Raw genomic sequence first — 13111 nt, 5'->3', positions numbered from 1 at the left:
TTGGGGGCCTGTCTGGTGTGAAAAACACTTGGTTTCAGCAGTGTGGGTGCTGTATTTGAAATGCTATTGAGCCATGAAGACGACCCACCCGTCCCAGTGTATTACCTGTAGTGTAATCTTCAGAAAATCATAAAAAATTAAAGAAAGGGGCCACAGCCACAGTAAGGTTGTATGAGGTTCGGGGGCCTGTCTGGTGTGTAAAACACTTGGTTTCAGCAGTGTGGGTGCTGTATTTGAAATGCTATTGAGCCATGAAGACGACCCACCCGTCCCAGTGTATTACCTGTAGTGTTATCTTCAGAAACTCATTACAAAATAAAGAAAGGAGCCACAGCCACAGGAAGGTTGTACGAGGTCCGGGGGCCTGTCTGGTGTGTAAAACACTTGGTTTCAGCAGAGTGGGTGCTGTATTTGAAATGCTATTGAGCCATGAAGACGACCCACCTGTCCCAGTGTATTACCTGTAGTGTAATCTTCAGAAAATCATAAAAAATTAAAGAAAGGGGCCACAGCCACAGCAAGGTTGTACGAGGTCCGGGGGCCTGTCTGGTGTGTAAAACACTTGGTTTCAGCAGAGTGGGTGCTGTATTTGAAATGCTATTGAGCCATGAAGACGACCCACCCGTCCCAGTGTATTACCTGTAGTGTAATCTTCAGAAACTCATTACAAAATAAAGAAAGGGGCCACAGCCACAGTAAGGTTGTATGAGGTTCGGGGGCCTGTCTGGTGTGTAAAACACTTGGTTTCAGCAGTGTGGGTGCTGTATTTGAAATGCTATTGAGCCATGAAGACAACCCACCCATCCCACCTGTAGTGTTATCTTCAAAAAATCATAAAAAAATAAAGGTTCCATAACCCAAAATAAAGCTGGGAATAGTCAGATGACCTGCTTAGTGTGCAAAACACTTACCTGCAGCATTGTGGGTGCTGTGGTTTAAATGCTATTGGTTTGTGAACAGAATACCCCTATCCCAGTGCATTGTGCCACATTAAATAAAAGCAAGAGAAAAAGAGATTCAGAACACAAAGCTGTGTCAGTGTTCTGTGTAAAAAGTCGGTATGAACATCATGGGAGCTGTTTTTAATAAGCTGCTGAGTAAAGAATATTTTTATCTTCCTGCTGTCAGTAGTATTGTGAATATAGTTGACCCTTACCTGAATGAAAACAGGACGTAAAGGAAGGGTTTCAGAAATCAAACAAAGCTTTATTCCCGTGCTTACAGTCTGGGTAATTGGAGACCGCGCTGTTCTGCTTCCTATGGTCATATACGGGTTTTTCGCACGAAGCCGTATTGAACAGTATTTCTCGCTTTGTGAACGTGTGCACACAGCGGTCCCCCGGGTTCCAGTTCGTGCGTAATTACGCATCGATGAAAAACCGGAGGTTTAAAAAAAGATAATTAGCTCACCGATAGTTTGATGTAAAGGCTGTGGAAATATCCACAAGTCGTGGTCTTTAAAATGCTTTTGGTTTGAAGGCGTTCTGTGCTTCCATTGCGGAGATATGGACAAAAGCATATTCGTGCTTGGTCAAAAAAATGTCATAAAAACGAAAAAGTAAAGGCTGAGAAATCATCCACAATGTATTTTATACACAAAACAAGCATTCTCGCAACTCTAAGAGGTTTCGTGAAAGCGCTACAGGCGTGCCAAAATCGTTTTCGAACTTCGAGCTAACTTTACCCCGGTGTTGATTGAGCGGTAGTGTGACCAGGTGTGCGGTAGCAGGTCCTGCCAGTATAAAAACCTAGTCACAGCATTCACATTTTATGCTTTCTTGCTTCAAGAACCACAGTTTGGTGGTTTACTTATTTTACTCCTGTAGCAATTGAGCGGGACGTTAATTTGGCGATGCGCTCGTTTCTCTTTGTGCTGTGCCTGTGCGCAGGGGCCGGGCTCCCCACACTGATCTCCGCCGGGCCGGCTGGCTGGGACTCTCGGGAATTGGCGCTCCAGGCCGACCTCCCGGCTCCTGAAGACGCAGCCCAGATGGAGGACTTGAACCTGGCAGATGCGCCCTCCGAAGACCTGTCTGCAAGCGAGAACGACTCGCAGTCCTTGGCTCCCGACTTTCGCCGCCTTCCCGTGTCCAGAGACGCGTACTCGCCCTACTTCGACAAGGAGAAGATGAAGCCCGAAGCCGGCAGCCGCCCCTTACCCGCCTACATCAAGAGCGTCCTGTTTCCTCCCCAGCGAGGGCGGCAGCCGGCTCGCCCGGCCATCGGGGGCACCCGAGGAGTGGCCGTGTGGTGCGACTCCAGCAGGATGTACGTGAGGGTCAGTCGGCTCCTGTTCGGCTTCAGCTGTCGGCCATCAGAGGTGACCTTGGGCAACTGCAGCGTCAGCCGAACCACATGCCGTTACTTCTACTTCATCTAAGGGCTTCACAAGTGTGGTACCGAGCGATCGGTAAGCGGGTCTTAATCTACAGGCAGTGTATCGATGTGAGCTGTAGGGCCAGTATCGGGGTTGCCTTTCCTGGGAATACCCCTTCCTCTGTGACCTTGCAGGTTGTCCAGGGCCGCCTGGTGTACTCCAACACTCTCCGCTATGCCCCACCCTCCTCCAGTGCACCTGTGCATCGCTTCATTCCCTTCTCTGTGCCTGTCAAGTGCTCCTACAACAGGTAGGCAGGGCTCTGCTGCTGCTAAGAAGCCGCTAGGAAAGTGTCCAGAAGCCCCTCATGCCCTCTGTCCTGCAGGTTCCACTACTCCTACAAGGTTGGCTATGTCCCCACGTGGGCCAGGAGAAGGACCTTCTTCAAGGACCTGAAGAACAAGCACAGCTTTGTGCTGCTCACCACCAACTGTAAGCTCCTTGAGTGAGTGGCTCCTCCTGCCTGCAGGGGGTGCTGTGTGTAGGTGTAATGCTGCCTCTCTCTTTCCAGCCCGCGGGGTCCGGCTCTCTCCTAAGGATGAGTACTTCCTGGGTCAGCCCATGTACTTCCAGGCCACTGCCTACTTTGCCACAGTGGAGCAGAGGCTGTACATCCACTCGTGTTACGTAACAGAGAAACCAGACCAGCATTCCCAGCCCCGTTTCCCTGTGATCGACAACTTGGGGTACAGCCCCTTCTGGGAGGGGAGGTGGGCAGGGGCCCTGAGAGCCTGCAGGGGTTCATCCTTGTCCTTGTCCCCAGGTGCATGGTGGACAGCAAGGCAGATGGCTGCCTGTCCAGGTTTGTCCCCTCCAAGCAGAAGGATGTGCTCCGCTTCACGATTGATGCCTTCCTCTTCCAGAAGAAGCTGTCCAGGAAGGTGCTGCTCAGCCTTCTTGCTCTACTGATCCATTGTCTGCTTTTTCATCCATGATCTAGACTGTGGCAGCTGTAGTGCCTAGAGCTGCCAGCTTGCCTTCACTGATGGCAGAAGGTCCTTCTCTGTCCCTCTATTGGCCTTGATCCCTTAATGCTGTGACCTTCCTTCTTGCAGCATGAAGTGACTGAGCTGTACATGCACTGTGTCATGGCTGTGGCTCCTGCTAAAGCAACACCAGGGACCAAGTCCTGCACCTACAACAGGGAGGCGGAGAGGTACTTCTGCAAGGAGCCTGCTGAGGGTGCTCTGGGACATGCCAGGTGGGGGCCTCACCTGTCCTCCTCTCCTCCAGGTGGGAGGAGCTGTATGGTGACCATGAGGCCTGTGCCTGCTGTGAGTCCAGGTGTGCTGGCAGCCGGAATGAAGGTGGGTCTGGTTCTCTATCCCTTCTGGATGCATCTCTGCCCAAGAGACAACCACGCTTGGACAACTGAGGAATGATCCCATGCTGGACAAAGGGACTGTTTAGATGAGTAGCATCACTGTGGGACTCTGGGTATAGCGGATCCCTCACTCCTGGGTGCTGCTTGTCCACAGGTACCAGGAGCCTGGTGACCCGCAGTCGGGTGGCTGTGGCACCAGTAGAGGGTCCTCTGGATGTGGGAGCTGACTGGACTGAGAATGAGGAGGGAGACCCTCAGAGCTCCAGTGAAGATGTGGAGGGAGCAGAGGACTTTGGAGATGTTGGCCAGTGGACAGGTAGGGTCTGGCAGGAGGAGCTCCTGTAGGGGTGGGTGTCCTGCAGTTCAGCTGGATTGTTCTCCTTCTTCCTCCCCAGGTGCCTGAATGAAGGCTCCAGCCTGGCTCTTGTGACTCCCCTGCCTCCACTTGCCTTGTAATGGCAACATCTCAATAAAGCTGTGAAAGACCCTTCTGCCTACCCTTGTTTCTTTATGGTTTATAGGTTTGAATGGGGTGGAGGAATTCAAGGGAAGTATTTGTGGGGGTTCCCCTTTCAAGAATGCTTCCCGTATTGCTGCCAATGAGGACTGAAAATGGCTGGAGTAATAAAGCGTTGTACTGGGGGAAGATAGCCGCACTATTCCTTGGGCAGGGCAGTGTGACTTGTTTTTTTTTACTGTGGGAGAGACAGAGGTGTTCAATATACTGGAAATCCTCCTGTTTCCGAGAGGGGTAGTGCTTATGGAGTGTGAGTTGCTACTGTAGTGCCCAGTAAGAGTGAGATCTGGTTTCCTATTCTAGGCTGCACAAACTGACTAAAAGAAACACAAGGAAGGGATTGTCAACAGGGGCTTGGTGTAAAGTAGGCCTTCCCTTCCTTAGCAGAGGAACAATACTGGTGCACAAACATCAGTGAATAATGGTGCAGTTAGAATCTTGGAGGTCTTATCTTATGGGTGTTGGTTTCACAGTAGTGGTATTGGACAGTCATGAGAAGTATTAGGATTGAGACTGGAGATCCCAGTACTTGACTAGGAAGACAGGTGTTTACAACCACCTCTACCAGCAGCACAGACTGTGTAGATTGAGACTGAACCCTTACTACACAAAGCCTCTCCCCTGTTTCAGTGTCCCATGTCATGAATTTCAAGTGAATCCTAGTCTTCCTTTGTGACTACCTATAATTTGCACAAATCCTGCTGGCCCACTAACACTGTTAATCTTTAGCCCTACTACACTGCCCTATTAAAGCTTCAAGGAATTAGGATAAACTATTTTATATAATGGTTCCAAAGGTGGCTTCTCAAAGCACTTGTCTTAATTACAATAAGAATACACAGGATAAAACAGTTCCAATAGACAGAGGAGACCATGGATGGTGGTACTAAGGAAAGTAGAAGCAGAGGGGTAAAGAATGGAACCAGTTCAGTAAAGGCTCTTCTACAGAACAAGGTGTTGAGTCTGAATTTGAAGGAGGGAAGGTGACTCTGCTATCCTTGGGCAGAGAGTTCCAGAGCCTGGGGGCATAACAGGAGAAGGCCCTGTCACCCATACAGTGTAGACGGGCTTGGGGGACAGTTAGGAGACCAGAATTAGAGTGAAGGTTATGAAGTGGGGAGTAGGGTGATAATAGATTAAACTGCAACTGAAATGTGAAGGCACGTTCTATAGTTTATGCAAGAAAGGGTAATATTGGGCTTTTATGGGACGGTGGTAGTGGCAGCACTTTTGAGGACTGTTGGTACAACAGCAGTGCTCAAGTATTCATTTCTAATATTGAGGACAATGGGTTATATACCCATCGTTATTACCAAAGGCTCAGAGACCTTTTGCTATATAAAAGACTCTTTTCCACCACTAATTTATTCAGGTTTGGTTCATTTGGGTTTTATCAGTTAAACATTTAATATTGTATGTCAGTTTGTTGATGCCTGTATATCACAGTGATCTGCACACACACCTTTGACTGAATATAGGCTGCCAAACCTCTCCAGCAAACTTATGTATCACGGTAGGTACAAAAGAAGTTTATTTGTAATAACAGGGTTGTTGGTGCCAGTAGTCAGATTGGGTCAATTGCAAGGTAAGAACAGCATCGCCTTAACTGGAGATGATCCAGAGATTAGCATGCAGCTCTGTACGCCAGATTAATACCGATTTGCAACTCGCTTGTCTGCTGACTTTAGTCCCCTGCTCAGTAATCACAATGTTCCCAATTGCAATGAGCCCAATGAAACAGCTGCTGCTCTCTAGAGGACACTACAGGACAGGACTAAGTACAATTCCTGCAATAGACTAAGCAGTTTAGTGCCAAACTAATGGAACACTGAATCCTATGGGACAGTTCCGAATGTAGTAACAGCTTAATACTGAAATAATATCGTAAACACCTCGTGATCTTAGGAATCTGTCGCTGTTAAAAAGTATTATAATAATAAGCTAAAATTGTACTGCAGCCACAACACAGTGGACTTGCAGCTCCTGTCCTGATCATACAGAAAGATGTCATCACTATAATACCTGTTGTAGGGAAAACCGGTTCAGGGACACCAAATATGTAATCATAGTGGCTCTCTGAAGGCACCAGTTCTGTAGGGTTTGGGCATTTACTGAGACAATTATTAATTGTAGCAGTAAATCACAAAGTTGATTCTTTTGGTGGCTTTAGAGTTCAACCATGCGACATAACTCAAACAACGCGCACACACAGGTACTAATACACGAGGATACATTTATTAATACATAGAATATGCATATAAACCTAACAGATCTTATCGAGAGGGTTATCAGAATACAAAAGATATATTCAATCAGTTACAAAGTGTTACACATATCAACAGGACGTACGTTCAGTATATCATTCATTAAGACCGTTTCATAAATGAACTTGGTTATAACTTCTACATTAGATACTCAAACAAGTACATAACTCTTAGGAATTAAATTGATATCAACTGGTTTGGATAACAATTGAATTCTCGAGCTGTAATGCATTGAAGTTGAATACTCATCCAATTTCTGGGGATTCAGATCTCCTGCGGGCACAAAGAAACAGTTGCAGGCTGTTGCTGTCCAATCCGCGCTCTCTGGCTCGGTGCCAGGCTGTGCTGTGCGGCTTGCGACGGTGTGCTGCTGATGCTCACTGTTGGCTTTAACTAGCAAAGTTTGTGCACAGGAGAAAAGATGACTGTGGGTCCCAGCAAGTCAGGAAGAGGACCGGTTCGTTCCTGATGAAGAGCTAGTTCTGAATAGTGATTCAGCTGTCCACAGTTCCGACCTGTTCACGAGGCCTGCTGCTGGTTACTCTCTGGCAACCTCCACTCTAGACTCTTAGAACAAAGGAAAGTTCTGGCACTCGGACACACTGGCCGTTCCGTGGTTGTCTGGGCTGAGTCTCAGGATGGTAGGAGGCGCGGTGCGAGAATGTCCTGCCCTTGGGAGCCTTCTGCTCCTGGGCCGTCCTGCCCTGGAATTCTCCTTTGAATTCCCTTTAGAATCTTACTGAATCTTGTTGAATCTGAATCTCAATCTCTCAGGCTCTCTGTGCTGCCTGTTTTTACCTGGAGGAACTTCAGCTCATTGATTGGCTGAGAGTTCCATGGGCATCAGAGTCCCACGTGGGTTACTCGGCCCTACCAGTCCCTGATTGGTTGATCAAGGTGAGATATGAGTCACTTAGTCCTGACACTTAGTAATGCAGTCCAGATGTCCAACTGGCACTCCCTAGACAGATAGGCGCCAATGGATGACCATTGATCATGATAGCCAGGCTTAGCTAAGTGCATCCCCCTTTGGGAGCTGTCCTTATCAAAAGAAAACATCTTGCATGAATGGTTTCTCTGTGGCTGCACCACAGAGATGAACAGAGAAATGGGGCCTCATTTGGGAAGCTCAGAAACACTTAATTCTGCATTATTATTAAGCCTCGCTGCTACACTGTTAACAAACATAGCGCCTGCAGTCTGTGAAAGAGAGCTCTGAGGTGAATATTCCTTGCAGGGAAGTGAACTGTAAACAAGGCAAATACATCACTCAGATGAGGAGCAACGACTGTCGCTAAAGAAAGTGAGCGAGGGTACACCTATAGTAGTTCATCCACAGAAATTCAAACATAAATTTGTGACGCACCAGAGTACCGCAAAGCTAGAAGCGTGCCTTCAACTGGAGTACTGTAGCACGACTGTTTATTTTTTAAAGTAATATTAACTTATTCCAGGCATTCATCTGGTTTAAGAATACAAATCGATGCCTTCAAATAGACCTTTAACAGTCCTTTGATGTAGAATTAAGAAAATGGGGAATTATTTGATCCCATTCTCAATCCAGTAGTTTATGGACAGGCGCTCTCAGCGGACTGTGCGCAGGAGTGATGGGTGATGTGGAATTCTATGGGCTCAGTGGGACTCTGGGAGTCAACTCAGGGCTCTGCTGTAGATTCCTGTAGAACCGGTGTGAAATGATAATGTATCGTTGGCTGGTATTGTTAATGTAAAGTTTACTGGTACGTTTCGGCCAAAACTTATTTTCTTTCTTCTTTTTTTCAGCATGGAATAAACCTATTACATGTTCCTTTGCAGCCTACGCATGCTGACGCAGCTATCCACCTGAACTACAAATTGTATGTTGGCCGTTCCGTTACACTATATTGGTGAATCGTACAAGATCATAGGATCTATAAGCCTGAAGACTTGTCTTGTACAGTGCCCTGATAAAAATCAAATTAATTACACTAATTTTTATGGAATCCCATTTCCGGTAGTGAGGCTTCCATAGTACACGGATGGAATAGTGGATGGTGGGCTTTTAAATTCTTTTTTTATTTAAACACCAGAAATACAAAAACGAAGACAGAATATGAAATAAGATACATAAATAGACACTTCACATCCAGAAGAATTCACAATTATAAAAGCTGAAACTTATACTTTTTAAATATTTCCATTGTATGTCGTTTTTTACTTAAAAACGAAACTCTTCTTTAGCTCAGCTGGCAAGGCCTGGGTTCGAGCCAATGCAGTGAGGCACGAACTAGGGTGGGAGCGGCGAGGGCACAAGCCCTGGAACCCGAATCCGTTACAATAACAAAAGGAGAGACAATGAAATATGGGTTATTTCGAAGTCCCAAATGTGAGATATAAAGTCGTAATTATGAGATATAAAGTCGGAATTCTGAGTTTTTAAGTCGCAATTCTCAGTTACTAAGTCAGAATTCTGAGATACCATAGCGCGTTTTTATTTTTACTCCCTGGCGGAAACGGGCTTCCATAGAAATGGTCAGATTCAGAGCCATTGCAGTTCGTGCTAATTAGAACAACGCCAGAACTGAACCCTCAGCACCGTACTGACTACTGAGCACAAGATCAGCTGCTCGCCAGCTTTGTTTCGCACAGTTTTGCATTGCTATTGAGCTCAGAGCAGGAGCTGATCTTCAGACAGTCAGATGCGTTATACATTACGTCACTGGCCCTAATCTTACGGTGCTCAACTGCACCATAGTGACCTCAGCGCCACTACTAGTAATGCATCGCCCCCGGCCAAAATTGCTTAGTAAAAAAAAACGTTTTCTATACTGTCTGTTTAAAAATATTATATCTTTAAAAAGGGTTTGTGTGTCGCGCTAAAGTTTCGATTCATTTCGAATGCAAAGAAAAAACATTTTCTTCCAAGAAATCATAAATTTGTCTCATCCTCCATACTATAATTCTCTCTTGTAGTAGTAAAGCATTTTGAGTCAAACCGAACAATATATTAAAGAAACAAGTAATAGGTTTATTCCATGCTGAAAAGAGAAGAGAGAAAACACAACGTTTCAGCTGTGAAACCTTCTTCAGGTTTGTTTTCTCTCTTCTCTTTTCAGCATGGAATAAACCTACAATATTACTTGTTCCTTTGCAGATACGCATGCTGACGTAGCTACCCACCTGAATATATTAAACGTTTCATCTATATGATTAACATAATGTTCTCCTGAATAACTACAGTAAATGACAAAGCCTTAGAGCCACAGAGAAAAACAAATTGCATTTAAAGTAATTTTAAAGGCTCGAGATAACATTGCACTATAAACGCAAATGTCTGTCTTCTTTGTGGCGCTTACTTTTTGTTGCTTTAGCAAATTTCATGCAGTTTATTTCTGACACAAGACATAACAAGCTTGTGTATTTATGACAAAAAAGCAGGGCAACAATTTATATCGGCCTTGAAATTGAAATTGTTAAAAAGTGAGTTAAATGCAGATATAATAAATATATTTTCTCATATAATGGTGTGTTTTTTTGTCTAAAAATCTTTCATGAATGGTTTAACAGACACTTTGCATAATAAAAAAATATATATTTACGAATTTTAACTTTTTATACAGTAAAGTTTTGTTGTTTACCCTGTTTATCGATGTCACCAACACAGTTCTGGATTTTATTCTGCCTTCCTATGGACATTGGAATTTTCTTTCACACAACAGCTCCCATGTGTGGTAGCTTATTAGCGCCAGGGATAAAAAGAATATTGTTGGCTTTTAAATGAGAAACCATTTGCGTTTATACAAAATCACAATGCGTTGTCGCAGACATTGGGACATACTCTGTTTAAACATCTGTCGTTTTCTCTTATATTGGCTCCTGTGCTTCGGTCCATTTGAGAGAGAAGACACTGAAAAAGTCTTGTGAAAGTGGATTTTGCACCTACGCCAGTGCTGTAGTGGTATCATACAGACACCCATACAAATCCATCAAACGTTGGAAGCTCTGGAAGGCAACGTAAAATATTGCTCTGTCCGTTGGTGGATTAGGTATGCATGCTACATTTCAACGTAAAATGCAATGTAAAAAGATCAAATTTGATTCAAAATCGATTAATGTAAAAACCGATAAAGCTCATGTTTTTTTATCTAGTTTTATCTATATCTATATCTAGTTTTTCAAAGGTCTTAAAAAAATGTTTATCGCGATTGTGAAAGTTCGAGAAGGTGTACCAGCGCGTGCCTTTATATCGCCAGCTTCAGTCTCACCTGTAGCTGCGAGAAGGTTAAAAGCGCACAAGTGATCTGTCTTTCGTCCAAATAATTGCTGGAGCAGCAGGACGTAGAGCACCATCCAGCAGCTGTAGACGATGTTCGAGGAAGAGCTAATTCTGTTTTCAGCACAGGGAGCAAGAATGAGCTCAGTCCGGCTCCCAGCAGAATCCATTCTGGTTTGGTTGCTGTCAGACTGTGCATCTGAGGCTTTTTGGATCGCAACGTGAAAAAAAAGAACAAAAAACAATTGCTCACATCGTGTTACTTCTACCAGAGGATAGGAAGATATCACTTAAAAAAATCAGCAATTAATATTTGGATCCGTGGCCTCATACTAATTATTTAACTATCAGATTGTGTTTCTGCAACATTTCGTGCACAGTATGCCGTATTCAACAATAAAACAACAGTCACAACGAGGCCTTTACACCCAGTCTGGGGTATTTTCCCCTTTTATATTTTTGCCACTTTATATCGAACCTGTTATACTCCCAGAAGTGCGCAGTAGCTACTACTTAATAAAAATATACAATTCACCGCTGGTATAAACAGATGTGTGCCATGTCTGCTTTTGTAAGCATTTGTTTCAAAAATAAGTTCACAATATGTTAAAAACACAAAAAGCACAAACTTAATAATACAACGATACAAAATCAAAACCAAATCATAAAGCCAATTAAGTACCTATCCTTTGAAAACAGAGAACACCTTTATATCTACAATAAAAAAGTGACATTTGTATCTACTTTTGAATTACTGTACAAAGCAGACAGAGTATTCCCTGAATTCAAAGATCAGATCTTGGCCAAAACAAGACAATCAGACGTGAGCTGAATTCAGAACAAGAGCCTCTGCTTCGTCGTTTATTGAGCTTGTGATCAAAGTCTGAGTGGAAAAAGATCGGCTATTTTAACTGTTTGAATGAAATACACAAAGGGCACCTTCCTTCGAACCGGTGTCAAACCAGCAACCTAAGGATTCCCTCTTGCTTCCACTACAGTCCTCCGCTCGACCAACTGAGCTACCAACAGATGTCAGGAGATGCTCTCTGGCACATACTGTCCAATGTAGTGAAATGTTCCGGATGATTTAAATCCCAGATCGACATCGTTTCCAATTCGTTTCCTTAGTCTTGTTTACCTTGAATTTAAGCCACATACCAGGATTCTACTGTATAAACTTCCGGAGATATTACAAAATGTTTGATGGAGCATCAATCTTTCCAGGCGGAAATTGACTCCTTTTCTTTCTCGAGGGATCATATTAAACATTTCATTTGGATCGAGAAGAGGATCACCATGAGACACAAAACAAACAGTTTCATTCTGTCTTTATTAGAATCTGTATTACAGCTAATGAATGTAAAGCCTTTAGTATGCGAGAGTGAGAGTTCAGTTATGCCAGGGAGTGTGAGAAAAGAGAACTGAAATTTAGTAAATTAATATTTAAATAGAGCGTAAATCTTCAAAGTGTCACTGCAAAATTATTACAGGGGTCTACCAGCTGCCGGACGTACTTGTTTTGGGACTATTTCCAATAAGTACCGCATTAGTAGTTGTGTGTCCTTACTGGTATCTTTTAAACATTCGGTTATATACAAACGGGACAGAGACACAGTGATAATCTGATTTTAACATGTCCTGCATTTTAACTTACTGAACAGATAAATTGAAATGTTCTGATTCAGAGCCCCTGCAGTTCGTGCTAATTAGAACCACAACAATACTCCTGAGTCCTGAGCACCACACTGAGCAAAGGTTCAGCTGAACTCTGACTTTGTTCAGCACGACTTGTTGTTGCAGTTGAGCTCAGAGCTGGAGATGATCTCCATATTCTACCACACTAACTAGTCCTAAACGTAGTACACAGTACACAATTTTTAAAAACAATTTAAAATATTACACAAAGGCTGTAAAGCACACTCTAAATCGATCCGAATATTTGATTTCCGCGATCCGTTTAGGCAACATTAGGCAACGTGGCGCTTCTCCAGCAAAGCATTTCTCAGTTTTGTGAACTACTGGTGCTTTTAACACACTTACGCAACTCGTCAGGATGGCCGAGTGGTCTAAGGCGCCAGACTCAAGGACTCCTGTCTTTCCATTGCTTGGGTGTTCTGGTCTCTGAATAGAGGCGTGGGTTCAAATCCCACTCCTGACAGCTTTTCCCTCTCTTGCATTTTTCCTGTCTTCTTGTGCTCGCTGACAACGACAGAAAGAAGAAAACGGAGAAACAGGCTTGCGGGCACATGATGGGCAGGGAAATGCTTCGTGAACACTTCAATGTGATTAGCAGAAAGTCAAATAGGCTTCGATTTCTCCCTTAAGAACTGTTTGGGGTGCCTGTAATCGAGTAAAGATTTTACGGTCAAGGTATGCA

The 13111-nt window shown here is 44.2% G+C and overlaps 1 protein-coding gene and 1 non-coding gene across 2 annotated transcripts; both read left to right on the top strand.

The window, feature by feature from the left end:
- The first annotated feature begins 1917 nt into the window (after positions 1-1917).
- Positions 1918-2803, top strand: LOC148664547 (uncharacterized). The gene is made up of 3 exons (XM_088631551.1): positions 1918-2410; positions 2512-2627; positions 2703-2803. The coding sequence occupies exon 1, from the start codon at positions 1991-1993 to the stop codon at positions 2378-2380; it is 390 nt and encodes a 129-aa protein (XP_088487677.1). The 5' UTR covers positions 1918-1990; the 3' UTR covers positions 2381-2410; positions 2512-2627; positions 2703-2803.
- Positions 2804-12781: 9978 nt separating this feature from the next.
- Positions 12782-12892, top strand: trnal-caa (transfer RNA leucine (anticodon CAA)). Its single transcript has 2 exons — positions 12782-12819; positions 12847-12892. It is a non-coding gene; the product is annotated as a tRNA-Leu (tRNA).
- Positions 12893-13111: the final 219 nt, after the last annotated feature.

This window comes from Lepisosteus platostomus, chromosome 5 (genome assembly GCF_059453375.1).
Source record: "Lepisosteus platostomus isolate fLepPlt1 chromosome 5, fLepPlt1.hap1, whole genome shotgun sequence".
NCBI classification, from domain to species: Eukaryota; Metazoa; Chordata; class Actinopteri; order Semionotiformes; family Lepisosteidae; genus Lepisosteus; species Lepisosteus platostomus.
This window is presented reverse-complemented; position numbering and strand designations above follow the sequence as displayed.

What these genes read in the sequence shown, in the direction of transcription:
- LOC148664547 (XM_088631551.1), top strand. Translation starts at nt 1,991, where the DNA reads ATGGAGGACTTGAACCTGGCAGATGCGCCCTCCGAAGACCTGTCTGCA.